Here is a 16,694-nt window from a genome sequence, read left to right as displayed (position 1 = left end):
AAAGGCTGAGTGTAGCAAGGAAGCAGACAGCATGATGACGCCTCCTCCAGTCAGTGCCCCTGCCTGGCTCCAGGATTTGTAAACAGAAACATCCTAGGCTCCAAAAAGGGAGACAATGGCTCTCCTGATCTGCATGCAGGAAGTGCCTGCTTGCACGAGCCCAGCTATTGCACATAAGCACATATAACTCAATGGGGTTTGGCTGAACCTTCTTACTATGAAAATTATTGTAGAGAGGAGGGAATGTGGGTTTTCCAAGATAGGAGAACATGACAGTTTTATAGACAGTTTTCCTAAGTTTTGTAATAGCAAAAAAGATGTTTTGAAAAAGAAAAGTAATATTAAAATCACAGAGTGCTTTCTATTTAAAGACCTGATTTCTAGACTGTTCACTCCTGTGTAAATATACATTTGCAGATGATACAAAGTTGGGATGTATTGCCATTACAGAGGAAGACCGGAATATAATCCAAGAAGATTTCTATGACATTGAAAACTGGAGTTGTAAAAATGAATGAAGTTTAATAATGCAAAGTGAAAGCTCAAAGACTTCAAGGCTGACAATAATTTTTGCTATAAGCTGGATACATATAAATTGGAAATGACAGAAGAGGATAAAAATTTGGGTGTAATTGGTTGATCGCAGCATGGCAATGATTCTCCACAGTGATGTGGCCATGAAATAGGCTTATACTGTCCTAGGATGCATCGGACAAGATATTTCCAGTAGAGATAGGAAATCACTATACAAAGCTCTGATGAAATCTCATCTGGAATACTCTGTACAAATCTAGTCTCCCATGTTTAAGAAAGATGAATTCAAACTGGAACAGGTGCAGAGAAGGGCTACAAGGATGATCAGAGGTATGGAAAACCTACCTTACGAGAGGAGAGTCAAAGAGCCTAACCCAGGAGCAGACAAGATGCAGCCTGCAGGCCAGATCTGGACTGCCAAGCCACCGGATCTGGCCTGTGGGCCACCCCACCAAGACCCTCAGGCACAGAATACCCTAACACCCCTCTAAGTAGCTGGCTGCTCTCTCTGGCACTCTGGGTACTGGAGGAAAGGAGGAGGCTTTGTGCACTGCCGCCTCCTCCCCCAGCACAATTTCTCAGTTCCTATTGGCCTGAAAACAGCCTGTAGGAGCTGAGAGATTGTATTGGGGACAGGAGCAGCATGCAAAGCCCCCTCCCTCCCAACGTGCCCAGAGCAGAAAGCCACAGGGAACATAACATAAGAATGTCCATACTGGATCAGCCCAAAGGTCCATCTAGCCCAGTAGCCTGTCTGCCAACAGTGGCTAATGCCAGATGCCCCAGAGGGAGTGAACAGAACAGGGAATCATCAAGCAATCCTCCTATCATCACCCATTCCCAGTCTCTGACAGAGGCTAGGGACACCATTCCTACCCATTCTGACTAATAGCCATTGATGGACCTCTAACCTCCATCAATTTATCTAGTTCTTTCTTGAACCCTGTTAAAGTCCTGGTCTTCACAATCTCCTCTGGCAAGGAGTTGCACAGGTTGACTGTGCACTGTGTGAAGAACAACTTCTTTTTGTTTGTTTTAAACCTGTTAATTTAATTTGGTGACCCCTAGTTTTCATGTTATGGGAACAAGTAAATAACTTTTCCTTATTCACTTTTTCCACACCAGACATGATTTTATAGACCGCTATCGTATCTCCTCTTAGTCTCCTGTTTTCTAAGACGGAAAGTTCCAGTCTTTTTAATCTCTTTTCATATGGGAGCCATTCCAAACCCCTAATCATTTTTGTTGCCCTTTTCTGAACCTTTTCAAATGCTGATATATCTTTTTTGAGATGAGGCAACCACATCTGTACACAGTATTCCAGATGTGGGCACATGATGGTTTTATATAGAGGCTAAGGATGGTAAGTATCGGGCAATTGACTAATTGAATAGTCGCTAGGGCACTTCCACCTTTGAAGGTGAAAGTGCTGAAGCTCGGGACAGCTGGGGACTCCTCAGGCTCCGTGGGGTGCTGCTGCTTTGATGGGTGACATTCTGTGACCTGCGACATGCACAAGTTCAGACTAGATGATCATGATAGTCTCTTCTGGCCTTAACATATAGGAGTCTGTGTAAATATTTTTCCTAGCAGTTTTTCTGCAGTTTCTAGTGTTCTCTGATCTTTGAGAGATATCCAAGAATGTTGCTTGTGAAATAATGAATTATTGAGATTCAGATTACAGATTACTGAAGATCCATTCATTTCAGGGTAAAATGTGCTAAACCTTGATCTTCCATTCCTTGTGCACCGTACAATGAGCAGGAAACAATTGAAACTGATGGTGTTTTTACTTCCAACGCCTTGACTCCATGGCTCCAAATGCCTCTCTGGAAAGAAATAGCACATTACAAGTCTCTTTCATCCAACGGTGATTAGTGTTTGAAAGAGTTTTCAGTTACTTTTAACCTAAAGATTAAGGAAATGGCCTCTTTATGTCTTACCATTAGAGCAGTTTTTGATACTTTTTATGAAGGATATTTTATATAAAGTAAATTCCATCACAGTAGCATAAATACTGGAAATGTATTATGCAAGACAACTCCTCTATCTTTCCACAGTGCTTTCTGAGAAATACTGCTCTGGGAGTCAGGACAGATGGCAATTTTGAATAGAAACAGATTGATTTCTTTGAAACAAATTTTCAGAATTTTCTTTTTGTGGACAGTTTTTGAAATCTCTACCTTCTCATTCTGAATTACAACCAATCTTTTTTCACAATGTCATAATTGGCCACAAGATGGAAATTCTAAGATTCAATCTGCTTTATTACAATGTAACATACAGGATATAATAAAAAATGTATGGTTATCAGGGCTGCCCAGTGAGTATGGTCAGGAACAGGAAGTTTGCCCCAAGTTGCCATTTGAGAGGACCTCCAAACCTGAATGGCACTGCGACCCTATGCTCCAGATAGTGATGCCTAGAGCGGGAAGCTACATGGGACACAAGCAATGTTCCCTCTAATCTTTTCCATCCATATGCAGATTTTTACATGCATGTGCAGAATACATTTTTATGCACACTGAGGTATGTGTGAATGTGCACCATCAATAGAAACACCAAACCTAGCTGTGGGCACTCTGCTAATCAGCTAGGAGTCATTTGAACTTCTCCTGAGTGGTCACACAAGCTCACAGCTCATAGGGAACACTGGACAGGAGCCTCCAGGTTCTTCCTCCAACACTCCCTTTGCTCCCACCTGGTATTCCCTCAGTAGCGTTTTTTTTTTTTTTTTTTTAAAGAAGGGAGGCTTTTGGATTTTGCTCTGGGCATCCTGTAAGTTCTAGGTGACCCTCACTGATATTTTGTAGATAAGACTTGTAAGTTTCTTGCTCACTAAGTTGGTGGTAAAGCAATTTTGGTCTACTCCTCACTTGATTGTTACACATAAGGCTAATGTTGTGGGATGCATTAACAGGAGCATCTTATATGAGAGACAAGATGAATTTATTCCGCTGCACTTGTCACTGGAGAGGACTTAGCTGGAGTATGTATTAGGTTTGGGATCCACACTTCAAGAAAGATGTGGACAAATTGAAGAGGTTAAAGTTAAGAAAACCTGATCTGTGATGCATGTTCAGTCTTGAGAAAAGAAGATTGAGGGGGCACCTAACAACTGTCTTTACTCATGTTAAGGACAGTCTATGAAGAGGACATTGATAAGTTGAGCTCTTTGTCCACCGAAGATAGAACTAGAAGTAATGCTTACTCTGTAGCAAGGAAGATTTTGGTCAAATATTGGTGGGCGATCACTCATTGCTGAGTATGATAATCTTCCATGGAACTTATGGACCCTCAGGTGGCTGATAACGCCAGTCCTTGAACCACACGTTCTGTTAAAGTACGTCTACACTGCATAGCTATTTTGGGATACTGTAAGTATCTTTAAATAGCTACTCTGCATCTACACAAGCCACCCGCTATTTCAAAATATTTTTCATTTTGCACAGTATAGATGTGCCAAATTTCAAAATAAGCAAATTGCATCTCTTATTTTGAGTTTCGGGTGCTATGTAGATGCACCCTTACAGTGAAGACAGATGTTTCCAGACACAGCAGAAAGCTGTTGACCATGACTAGAAGCTGGTCTCTCCTTCCTCATGCACCTCTTCTCTTCAGCATGTCTGTGGGCAAATTCAAAATGCAGGGAGCCATTGCATAGGACTCGTCTCCATTTTAAGTGATCCAGGGTGAGGGTCTCCTAAGTGTCAACATCAGTGTTGCACTTCAAGTTTTCCTTTAGCAAGTCTTTATAATGCTTCCGTTGTCTTCCCATGTTCCAGTGTCCTTCTGTCAGCTGAGAAAATAGGACCTGTTTTGGGAGACGATGGTTTGGCATCCAAACTACATGACCAGCAAAGTTGCTGACAGATGATCGTTGTTTCAATACTGGTGGTCTTTGCCTCTTCCAGAACGCTGATGTTAATGCACCTGTCTTCCCATTTGATCTTCAAGATGTTGTGAAGGCAGCATTGGTGATACCTCTCAAGGACTTTCAAGTGATGTCTATAGGTTGTCCAGGTTTCAGACCCATAAAATAGTGTTAGAAGAGTGATGGCTTGATAGACAAGAAGTTTGGTGTCTGTTCAAATGTCATGATCTTCAAAAACCCTGTGCTGTAAATAAGCAAAAGCTGCACTGGCGCAGCTCAAATTGTGTTCGATTTCTGTGTCAGTTCCTGCCTTGAATGAAAGATAACTTTCAAGGTACAGAAAATGATCGACGTTCTCCAGTGCCTCTCCATTGATTTTAATAGATGGGGTATGTGGTATTTCATTTGGAGAGGGCTGATGTAGCACTTTGGTTTTCTTGATGTTGAGGGCGAGACCAAGACATGCATAAGCATCAGCAAACACATTCAAGATAGCCTGAAGATCTTTCTCAGAGTGGGCAAAAACTGTATTTTCATCTGCATACTGAAGTTCCACAATAGATGTGGTGGAAATCTTACTCTTAGCTTTTAGCCTGCTAAGCCTAAACAGCTTTCATTCTGTAGATGATTTCAATGCCAGCTGGGAGCTTCCCAGCAATTAGATCAAAATGACTGCAATTAAGATAGAACTAGAAGTAATGCTTAATCTCTAGCACGGAAGATTTAGATTAAATATTAGGGGAACAAAACCACTCTTTGTAACTGTAAGGATAGTTAAACTGTAAAATAGCTTACCAAGGGATATTGGGGAATCCACATCACCAAATGATTTTAAGAACAGTTATACAAACATCTGTCAAGAATGGTGTAATTGGTCCTGCCTTCGTGCATGGGAGTGGGCTAGTTGAGCCGTCGAGGTCCCTTCAAGCCCTGCATTTCTGTGATTCTATAATGCTTGTTTGTTTGTTTAACTTTAATGTGATTTTCTTAGGGGCGAAAAGGATCAAAATAGCTTCAAATATTTTAAAGTACAAATAATAAATGTTTGAATTGCCATTTTTAGTGAGGCGGCTGATAGTGGGAATTAGAGCTTACAGACTATTTTGTGATAAACCAATCAGCGTGAGATTAAAATTTAGAATGATATCTGAAATACTTGAGCTCTTAGAAACAGTTGGTAATATTATGTATCTGTTTAGAGGACTAGAAACCCAGCACTGTGTCATAAGAACCCTTCTGGGCCACTGTGACAGGAAATAATTTTAGAAGCAGCTATATTTATTTATACTTGCAATGTCCTTTTTGCCTACTTGTGAAAGGTACACCCGGCAGCATCCCAGCTGCTCTGCTCCGCCGTTTCCCCAAGTCCGCCACTTGTCAGTTTCAGCAGCGACAGCGGCGGACTTGGGGAAGCGGTGGAGCAGAGCAGCTGGGGTGCTGCCGGGTTGGTCCCGCAGCGCTGCCCCTCACCCCTCTGCTCGGCAATAACTACTGCAGTCTGGGGGATGGGGAAGCCCGCTCCCCTCCCAGAAACTCTCGGTGGTGGCGCTGGGCTTCCCCCGCCTTCCTGCAAAACGGTGGAGGGTTCGCCCCTCATTGCGCTGTTCCCCGCCCACCCCCCGGACGCAGTGTGGGTCCCAGCAGACCAGTCCACAGCCCCCTGCCGGAGTACCTCCCAATACTCTGGCATATCCGATAATCCGGCACCACCTAGGTCTCAAAGGTGCCGGATTATTGGAAATCTACTGTATTTTGAAGAATCTGGCCTTAGGCTGGCACTGTTAAGAATTCAGAAGTAAATACAATAACATTAAGATGCATGACTGTCATTTTGTTGTATGTCCAGCACAATAGTCCTAGTCCATGACAAGGACTTCTTGGTACTATAGTAAAACAAATAAATGTTAAAATGAATATCAGTATAATATCCTTTGTGTTATTTACTTTGTCTTGATTAAGCAAAAACTTACATGCTTGTTTAACTTTCTATATTGTGAGTAAATGTTGGATAATTCCGTGGACTTACTGTACAGAGTTACTGTATGCTTACTGTATAGTGTCATGGCCTTCTTACATTTGTTTCATGTTTGGTGTTAACAGCTCATTGAGCTGTACACCTCTTCCTGAACAATTGTCAGGTGTCTAAAGAAATAGGAGAGAACTCTATCCTGTTTGTATATTTTGTCTTACTATAATAGTTCACATTTTACTGTTTTTCTTACATATTTAACATTTGGAAACTTAATTAGTATTTTAAATGAGAGCTTACATTTGGGGTATAATTATATGACAAGAAGTTAATTTCACCTAATATGGAAGACAAAAAAAAATCACTGACTACAGTGTTTAAGACTGCATATACAACCTTATGTAAACTCCTGCCCCCTTGTGTTTATTCATTGCAGTGCAGTCTTTATTTAAATAATTGCATTTTAAAGTGTTTCTCTACAACCTAAAGTGCCAGAAAAACATAATCAGTTAATCATTTATTGTATACAGTACACAATAGACCATACATGCATAAGAGCAACTGAGCTTTAATGGGCAGCATAGAAGACTAGTGGAAAGTTGTTAAATGTATGCATTACCACACAGCTTTTAATTATTGGATCATGTATTACTACTAAAATATACTGGTATGATAACATTCAAATCTGCACAACTCTTCTATATTGTCTACTTGTTTACACACACACACACACACACACACACACACACACACACACACACACACACCCTATATTAAATGAATGTTAAGATTGCAAAGTCAAGCGCTCAGAATAAGGAAATGCCACTTTTAAGGTGGCCTATTTAGCCTCTTTCTGTGTATGCATTAATAGTCTATTTTTCAGTATGCAAACTATTTTTTCAGTATGCAAACCTTATCTTGTTCAATATATAGCATGGATGATGCTCACTAAATGAGCAGCTTTTTAGTGTTCCATTTTATTTTATTGCTCCATTGTTATTCGGCATAAATCCTTGGGCCTTGGATACTATTCACATCCAGCTCTAAAAAAATAATTTTTCACTTCCTCATGAGAAACATTACAAAAAAACCCCAAAACTTAACACTATAACATCTGTTTCACAAACATTAATGAATTTGCCTTTACACAGTACCTCTATGAAGCAACATATTATTCCTGTTTATATAGAGAGAGCTGAGGTACAGAGAAATTAGTGTCAAAAGTGTACTCTAATTTTAGTTGAGATTCCTGTAGGCCTGATTTTTCATTTTATTTTTTTTAGAGCACAGCCTTCATAGGCTTCACTTGCAATTGGGATTGATCTGGACTTCTGCATATCAAACTCCAGATAGGCACCTAGAAAATGAGGAACACACAGTGGCCATCTGTGAAAGTTTGGTTTAAGTGACTTGCCTAGCATCAGACATGGATTCTGCGAGGGGCAAAAATAGAATCCAGTTCTTCACAGCAGTGTTCAAGTACCATAACTATGAAATCATCCATTCTTTTCCTGTAATGCCCTGCCTAAGGCTTTCTCTACACTTGCCCTTGCTTGACAAAACATTGGTCATGCATGGGTGCTTGTACACCACACTACCCCTTCCGTTCCCCCTGGTGAATGACAAAGTTTAGCCACAGCAGTACACATGTGATTGCTGTTTTTTTGGCAGGACCTGGCAAAGTGAAATCTGCTCGTTGCGGGCAGAAATATCTTGTCGGCAAAATTGCTGACACACAGAATTCACACACTGATTTTTAGCGACAGTGCTGGGTTGACACCCCTTGTCACTAAAAGCTGCGTAATATAGACATAGCCTCACTATTCACATACTAACAAATGAAGCAAGGACGTTGCAGACAACTGTCTCCTTTCTTGCACAAATCTTTATCATTCCTTCCTCACCACCCACCTGTTTAACTGGGACAGGTCTCCCCAGTTCATTGTCTTTTCTGCCAGACATTCTTGTTGCCTTCATAGTTGGTGGGGGGGAAGAGAGAGAGGTGATCTCATGGTTACACTAGCCCTTATTTTATACTTTTGTGCTTGGAAAAATACTGGCTCAAACATGGACTAATGTCCTGGATGCCTTGCTGAGTTATGGTAGCTCAAGCAACTGTCTCTTATTGAATTGTAAATCTTTTATTTACAGTTCCCCTGATGGTTAATGGCTGGTGATGGTCTCTTAACATCCATCTGGGTATTGGTCATTTCTTCTGTTGCCACTGGAGAGTTAGCAGTGGGTGTGTCCCAGACTCTAATATATTTAAACAAAAATCATATAGTAAAATCTCCTCACTCCATGTAAGATGATTATGTGCATATTGACAGAACAATGTGTTTCAGAGATTTGACTTAAACGTCTCAGAGGGTAGCCATCCACAAAAACAATGAGGAGCCCTGTAACATCTTAAAAACTAGCAGATTTATTTGGGCATAAGCTTTCATGGGTAAAACCACTTCATCAGATGTGTTAAAGTGGATTTTACCTAAGAAAGCTTATGCCCAAATAAATCTGCTAGTCTTTAAGGTGCCACAGGACTCTTCATTGTTTTCACTTAGAAGGCATTGTATGTGGAAATATTATAACCGCGTATAAGTATTGAGTATCAGGTTTACAGGGAGCTGTCTTGAGGTACAGTGCTCTTCAGTCTCCAAAAGTTTCCATTCCCATGTCCACTGAACACTCGCAATTTTCATAGTTTTGCTGCTTGCAAGGAAACAGTAGCCCTTTGCTTCCACTCATATCAGTGCTCTGCTTAATATATATCACTTATATATTTATAGTGAAATCAAATGTATTTACCAAAACATAGTGATTCAGGTAGTAGAAAACAGAAGTATTGGAAGTTATGTATAAAATAACATTTTAACATTCATTCTAGAGCCTAGACTTAATTAACAAAATACTGTCATATCTAACCAAATATTGCTCACCCAAAATATTTGCAGTTCCTTACATAGTTAGCTATGGCCCTCCTTTCATGAGACAAGCACGCTTGTCAGTTTGCCGTATGTGTGAGGGATCTGGTATGTCTTCTTGAACTCCAACATATAGCATCCAGATCTTTTTGTCTTTATTCATAAACTGGACACTGCCAGAATTCTTTTCTCGTAAATTTTGGCAATCTTTCAATCAGCACCTGGTTTAGCATGCAAATATCCGTACTGTTGTAAAGCATATGGTACATGGATGGCCAGACTACCACTCATTGAAAGAAACATTTCTAAGTTATGTCACAACTTAGATCCACATCTAAATTATTGATGAAAATATTGAATAGAATTAGTCCCAAAATTAATCCCTATGGGTATGTCTACACTACCCCCCTAGTTCGAACTAGGGGGGGTAATGTAGTCATACGGAGTTGCCTCGTGGAACGAGGTGTACAGCTAGTTCGGATTAGGAAGCCTAATCCGAACTAGCTAGTTCGTGCCGCGTGTAGCCACGCGGCACGCAGTCCAAACTAGCCGGCATTTAAAAATGGCGCCAGCCGGCTTCATGCAAATGAAGCCCGGGAAATTCAAATCCCAGGCTTCATTTGCAACTCTGTATGACTACATTACCCCCCCCTAGGTACTTCGAACTAGGGGGGTAGTGTAGACATACCCTATGAAACACCACTTGTTATGCCCCTCCAGCATGACTGTGAACTATTGATAACTTCTCTCTGGGAATGTTTATCCAAACACTTATGCACCCACCTTATAGTAGCCCCATCTAGGTTTTTATTTCTGTAGTTTATTAATGAGAAGGTCATGCAGGACGGTATGAAATGCTTTACTGAATTCTAGGTATACCACATCTACTGCTTCCCCCTTATCCACAAGGCTTGTTATCCCATCAAAGAAATCTATGAGGTTGGTTTGACGTTATTTGTTCTTTACAAATCTATGCTGACTTTTACTTATCTTATTATTTTCTAGATGTTTGTAAATGAATTCCTTAATCATTTGCACAATTATCACATAATCGAAAGACTCTTCTAGAAAAAGTCGGGAACATTACAATGTGCTAGCATTTTTTAGTAATATAATGAACTTGTTTCAGCTTCTGTAATTCATAACACTGCTAAAATACAAATTGAAGGGTTGGGCCAGTCAATCTTGTGTAGTTGTTTTGAATGTTGCCATATGGAAGACAGTGATTCCGTTTTGGTGTCATTCTCCATATCAGCAAGAAAAGACCTAAGATGTTGCAGAGGTATTAGCTATTCAGTTGTTATCAGCTCCTTAAATTTTAAAGATAAAAATAAATTAGGGACATACTGGGTGCATCTACACAGCACCCGATACTCGAAATAAGATACGCAATTTGCATTATGTAAATTGCATAGTTTATTTTGAGTCTATTTCAAAATAGGCTATTTAGAAATTTGGCGCTGACTACACAGCACCAAATTTCAAAATAACGCACTGTTACGAGCCATCCCTTAACCTTCATGCAACAAGGTTTACAGGAATGGCGAAATAGTGCAACCATTATTTCAAAAACTATTTTGAAATAATGGGCATGTTTCTAAGTCTCAGAGTAGCTATTTTGGGATACCTCAATATCCCGAAATATCACCGCTGTGTAGACGTACCCATAGGCTGCATCTAGACTGGCAAGTTTTTCCTCAAAAGCAGCTGCTTTTGTGGAAAAACTTGCCAGCTGTCTACACTGGCCGCTTGAAATTCCGCAAGAACACTGACGATCTCATGTAAGATTGTCAATGTTCTTGCGGAAATGCTATGCTGCTCCCATTCGGGCAAAAGCCCTTTCCCAGAAATGTTTTTGCTCAAAAGGGCCAGTGTAAACAGCTGAAAACTGTTTTGTGCAAAAAAGCCCCGATGGTGAAAATGGCGATCGGGGCTTTCTTGTGCAAAACTGCATCTAGATTGTCACGGACGCTTTTCCGCAAAAAGTGCTTTTGCGGAAAAGCGTCCGTACCAATCTAGACGCTCTTTTCTGCAAATGCTTTTAACGGAAAAACTTCTCCGTTAAAAGCATTTGCAGAAAATCATGCCAGTCTAGACGTAGCCATAGTGTAATCCATGCTGCATGATTTGTTTCTCATTTCTGTTACTTTGTTTTATAATCCTGAATTATTTTAATGTATCTTTAAAAAAGTGACATATACTCTTTCTTCTTCCTTTTAGATTCATCCAATTCTTTTCACCGAGATGAGACTATTGTTATTGTCTTGGCCTCAGTCTCTGTATTAGCTGTTTTGATTGCCGCTATATTCTTTGGATATAGGATGTTTGCAGGTAGAATTTGATATGTTCTTTTTTCATATTATTATTTTGACTGTTTTTCACAATTATAATTCCCCTACCTTCCTCTCTTCCCTCCCTTTTCATCTATTTCTTAATAACCTATACAAATTTCTAAAGACTCCCACATGTTTTCAGACTGGGTTCCATTTTTCTTTCAGGAATCCTGTGCTTAACAAATACGTTAAGTGGACCCATCAGTCTTCTCTAAGGCCAATACCATTGGGATTCTGAGTCACACACAAAATAATAGTTGTGTAGCAAGTAATTGTGTACCTTCCCAACCTCCTACTCTTTCCACCTTTGTTTTACTAGCTTGTGGGAGAACTGTATGCATTATTACTCCTGGCTTGGCCTGTACTTCACCATAACAGCCACTGTTGCTGCCAAGTCCCAAGATAGTTCTGTAATCATTGTCATGTGCATTTTTTGCATAAAACCTTAACTATTGCAACTTTTGATTCCTATATTTGTAGGTGACCGTAAACAAGGTCTACACAGTATGAACATGATGGAAGCAGCAGCATCAGAGCCTTCTCTAGACTTGGATAATCTAAAATTGTTAGAGGTAAATATGCAACTAGGAATTTCTGCATCTTTATTTACTCTTCATTGTTTGCACCACCTGTCCGATATTGTAATATTTAATGAACAGATATGTGTAATAAATATGCTATATTTTCCCACTAGGGATGTGAAAGACTAGTCGACTGTTTGATAAGCAAATGCTTATCGGATAGTCAACATACTAGTTGATTAGTCATTTCCCTCCCCCCTTGTTGCCTCTATCAGAAAGAGGCAGCGGGGGGGGAGGGGAGTGGAGGGGGTGCTTCAAAGAGGCAGTGCTGCATGGAGCCCAAGGCCAGATCCTGGGCTCCACGTGGTGCAGCTGCTTTGAAACGCCACGTGCAGCCTGGGGCCAGCGGGGGACTGCTTGAGTACTCCACTGGCCCTGTGCTCCCCACAGCACTTTCATCTTTGAAATGTAGCAACAGCCTTGAGGCTGCTGTGACACTTCAAAGGCGGAGGCACCCTAATCGACTATTTGAAATTGCATTGACTATTTGATGAGCCAATTAATCTAAATTTAACACCTCTATTTCCCATTTTTATATTGTCCTAGTTCTATTTGTCTGTAAACTCTTGTGAAAACCATAAAATAAGTAGAGGTTACCCGGGCGATGCCAGAAACCAAAGACAGTATTTTATTTTCTCTTTTTACTCAACAGAATCGCTCATATTAGTCAGAATGTGCTTTTTATTTTAGAAGGTGATTAACCACTGAAGAACAGTGAGAGAGATTTGTACATGTTGTATTTCAAGCACAACAAAATGCTTTTTTCTATTAGATGACCATGTTAAAAATATTTAAAAGTACAATATCTTACAGTAGAAGTCTGAAACGCTGTAGTAACACTACTGTAAGTATAGAATTTACTGTGGTTTGTGTCTGCTTCCACATTGTTGAACATGTGGCACTGAGCAAAGTTTGAAGGACAACGTCACTGTGCCTCTTCCCCATGCTCCAGAAATGGCAGAGAATGATAGCAGGCTACAGGAACTCAGCTTCCATGGCCCTGTTGAGACTGCAGGGAAGTCTGGCTTCTGATGGCATGAAGGCACAGTCATTTCTAAGACAGATGGATGAACCACAGTGAAACCAGCTCCAATTTGGTGTTTGTCCTAGGATGTAATAGTGTAACCGATTAAATGGTTAATTGGTAAGCATCAGCTTAACGGTTACTGTAACAGTTATGTAGTAGGAGCCAGCTTTTAAGCCAGCTCCCAGCATGCACCGACTCCCTGGGATAGAGGCAGCAGCGCTGGGTGGCAGCTGGCTTCCTGGGAATGAGGCAGCAGGTGGGAGATGGTGTGCACCAGAAGTGGGCTTAAAACCCACTCTCACCGGCTCCTGGGGAGCCAGCTGCTCCCCCACACTGCAGGCTCTGCAGCATAAAGCTTATGCAGCAGAGCCCTCAGAGCAGCCAGCTTCCTGGGAGTGGGGTAGCAGCCAGGAACCAGCATGTAACTGTAACCACTAAGATTTTTCACAGTGGCTACCTAATTAACTGCTTTTTAAAATCCTTAGTTTGTGCAAGATCTGTGCCAAGAGAATTGAGCTGACTTTATGGATCCTCCCTTCTCTAAGACCAAGCCAGAATCAGTGCCATGTTATGAAGTGCCTATAGTTTCTCCCTTAGTCATGTGACTCCTGTTCCTACAGTTTGCAGAGCAAACAGAAAGGTTTCACTTGAGCCTCCAGAATCTCCAGGGAAGGCACGGTTGGTGGGAATCCTGGGGAAGAAATTCTGAGCCATTATGTGTCCATCAAAGCTAAGGTGGTTGAAAAGGCTACACAAGATCCCCCCCTTCTCACAAGTTGTTTTACCTGCAAGGCTTCAGCTGTCATGAAAAGTGCCTTCATCTGGGAACGAATCATCTCAGAAAATGAGTGCTTGAGATAATCTGGGAAAGTTACTCAATAGAACTCACTATTTGTACCAGGGAGCTTTTCCTTTCCTCAAAAAATAATAAACCAATACTATCAGCAAGACACTTCATAGCAGCAGAAGATGAAGGATGGAATTAGGAGCTTTGCTGTGAATTTTTTCTCATATCTGTACACCATAGAGCCTGTGTGTCCATCTGAGACTTCATGGCTCCTTCAGGATATTTCTGGAATCTCAGCGTTGGATGCAGGTGCTTGAACAGGATCTGACACTCTCAGAATTGACTTCTAATTATTGCTCCAAGGAAGACACCTGGTATTGATGATTTGCCTATTAAGTTTTATAAGGAATTTTGGACCCTTGGGCCAGATTTGCTTTAGGTTTTTTAGGGGGACATCAAAAAGAACAGCCACTCAGTTGTCATTGAGTGGTTCTTCCTGTTTCTTGGGAAGGGAGATCTAGGGGAGGCGAAGAATTGGAGACCTTTGTCCCTGCTTTGTCCTGAATATTATGTACCCTGATCAGATCTATTGCATTCCTAGTGGTCCATTTTTGATAATCTATTGTTGGATGTAATTAAGCCTCAGAAATCTTTGATTTGCTTATTGGGTTGATTCCCGTGAGCAACAGAAGGCTTTTGATTATGTAGATCATAGGAATTTGTTTTGCATACTTTATACTTTTGGTTTTGAACCAAAGTTTGTCTTCTGTATTCAGTTACTATATAATGACATATATATGTAGTCATCTTAAAGTGAATAGTGTTTTGAGTGTCCTTTTTCCAGTCTATAAGGGAATTAGACAGGGTAGTTCCATGTCTGAGTTATTGTATGCTCTTTCTATCAAGTCTCTGTTATGTATGTTGTGAAAGCACCTTTCCGGCCTTTCTCTTAGGGTATGTCTACACTACCCCGTTAGTTCAAACTAGCGGGGTAATGTAGGCATACTGCACTTGCAAATGAAGCCCGGGATTTGAATTTCCCGGGCTTCATTTGCATAAGCCGGGCGCTGCCATTTTTAAATCCCGGCTAGTTCGAACCCCGTGCCGCGCGGCTACACGCGGCACGGAGTAGCTAGTTCGGATTAGGCTTCCTAATCCGAACTAGCTGTACACCTCATTCCACGAGGAGTACAGCTAGTTCGAATTAGAAGCCTAATCCGAACTAGCTACTCCGTGCCACGTATAGCCACGCGGCACGGGGTTCAAACTAGCCGGGATTTTTAAATGGCGACGCCCGGCTTATGCAAATGAAGCCCGGGAAATTCAAATCCCGGGCTTCATTTGCAAGTGCGGTATGCCTACATTACCCTCCTAGTTCGAATTAGGAGGGTAGTGTAGACATACCCTCACTGTTTAAGCTTGTACCCCAGTGAAAGTGTCCACATATGTTTGATGATGTGCCTCTGTTTATTACTCATGATTGTGATGTTTAGGTTCTGATTGAATGTCAGCACTCTTTTGATCAGGCATCATCAGTTCTCATATATTTAGGGAAGAGTGATGCAGTCCTGCTGGGACTTCGATAATCTCTTGCCCCTGACTTTGCTAGAGGGTTATCGTGGAGTCAGATTGGTTTAAGGCACTGGAAATTGTTCAGGGACTGGATGATATTTTGGATCAGAACTTGAAAGGAGTTATGGAAAAGTGGAGGTTGCTAAGGTGGAAAGTGGTGTTTGCCTTAACACACCTTCTGAGGGTGGGTGTTAATTATTAATCATTTAATTCTCTTTACAAAGTGGCCTAAATATATTGCTTTGTATCCTCTTCCATTCTTTTTGGAAGACTCTCTTAGACTTTTTGTGGGACGCCATCATTGGCTGAATGAGAGTATTTTGTATCTGTTCATTGTTGAAGGGAGTCAAGATCTCGTTGATCTTTTAGGCAGTTGGTACTTTTGAGTTACATTCTTTGCAGCAGCTGTTGTTTGGATGAGCGTGTTCCTTGGAAGCAATTGTCTTTTGCTTTTCTTTAGCAAGTAGAGTATTTAGGCTTTCACTGGGATTTTTTTAATGAAACTTGGATGCCTTGGTTTTGAGGTGTTACCCATTTTTTAATCAAAGATTTATGATGATTGGAATTTTTAAAGATGAGGCTGCAGAAATGGCTCTGGAGTTCCTAGGGTTGCTTGTTGAAGTTCTTATTTATGACTCTACAATAAGGTTTCCTAGTCTTCTTTTCTAGGAGCCATATCTGTTTCCTTGTTTCAGTAGGTGTGACAAAGCTGGGTTTTTTTATTTATTTTACTAATTTTACTTGGGTCTCAGTGGTTATCTTGGCTATCAAGCTAGATTTTCATTCTGTTTGTCGGTTTTCTCAATTTTTTATCTGCAGTGGGAAAAGTCCTTTCTTGGGACAGTATTGCAAGCCCGTGTCGAGCTGCTCCTAGGTAACAGTTAACCATTACCCAGTAAGCATCTGGTGTTAACTGGGTAACCAGTTAATATCTGTATTCGTATCCCGTTCAGATCCTTAGTTGATACATTTGAAGCATAGAGAAGTGGAATATGGTCTGTTTGCCTATGGTTGTTGGAATGTCATATTGACTTTTGGAGAACATAAGAACGGCCGTACTGGGTCAGACCAAAGGTCCATCTAGCCCAGTATCCTG

General features: G+C 40.9%; 1 protein-coding gene across 2 annotated transcripts in view; it reads left to right on the top strand.

Moving 5' to 3' along the window:
- The window catches only part of BMPR2 (bone morphogenetic protein receptor type 2), a 202,535-nt gene that overhangs the window by 149,453 nt on the left and 36,388 nt on the right, over nt 1-16,694 (top strand). For both annotated transcript variants that reach the window (XM_006130743.5, XM_006130742.5), the window contains exons 4-5: nt 11,519-11,629; nt 12,112-12,203. In XM_006130743.5, the coding sequence (XP_006130805.1) occupies nt 11,519-11,629; nt 12,112-12,203 (203 nt within the window). The remainder of the gene's footprint in view (nt 1-11,518; nt 11,630-12,111; nt 12,204-16,694) is intronic.

The sequence above is a fragment of the Pelodiscus sinensis genome, chromosome 7 (assembly GCF_052426305.1).
Source record: "Pelodiscus sinensis isolate ZL-2025 chromosome 7, ASM5242630v1, whole genome shotgun sequence".
In the NCBI taxonomy this organism is placed as follows: Eukaryota; Metazoa; Chordata; order Testudines; family Trionychidae; genus Pelodiscus; species Pelodiscus sinensis.
Note: the sequence above shows the minus strand (reverse complement) of the source record. Positions and strands in the feature narration are given on the sequence as shown.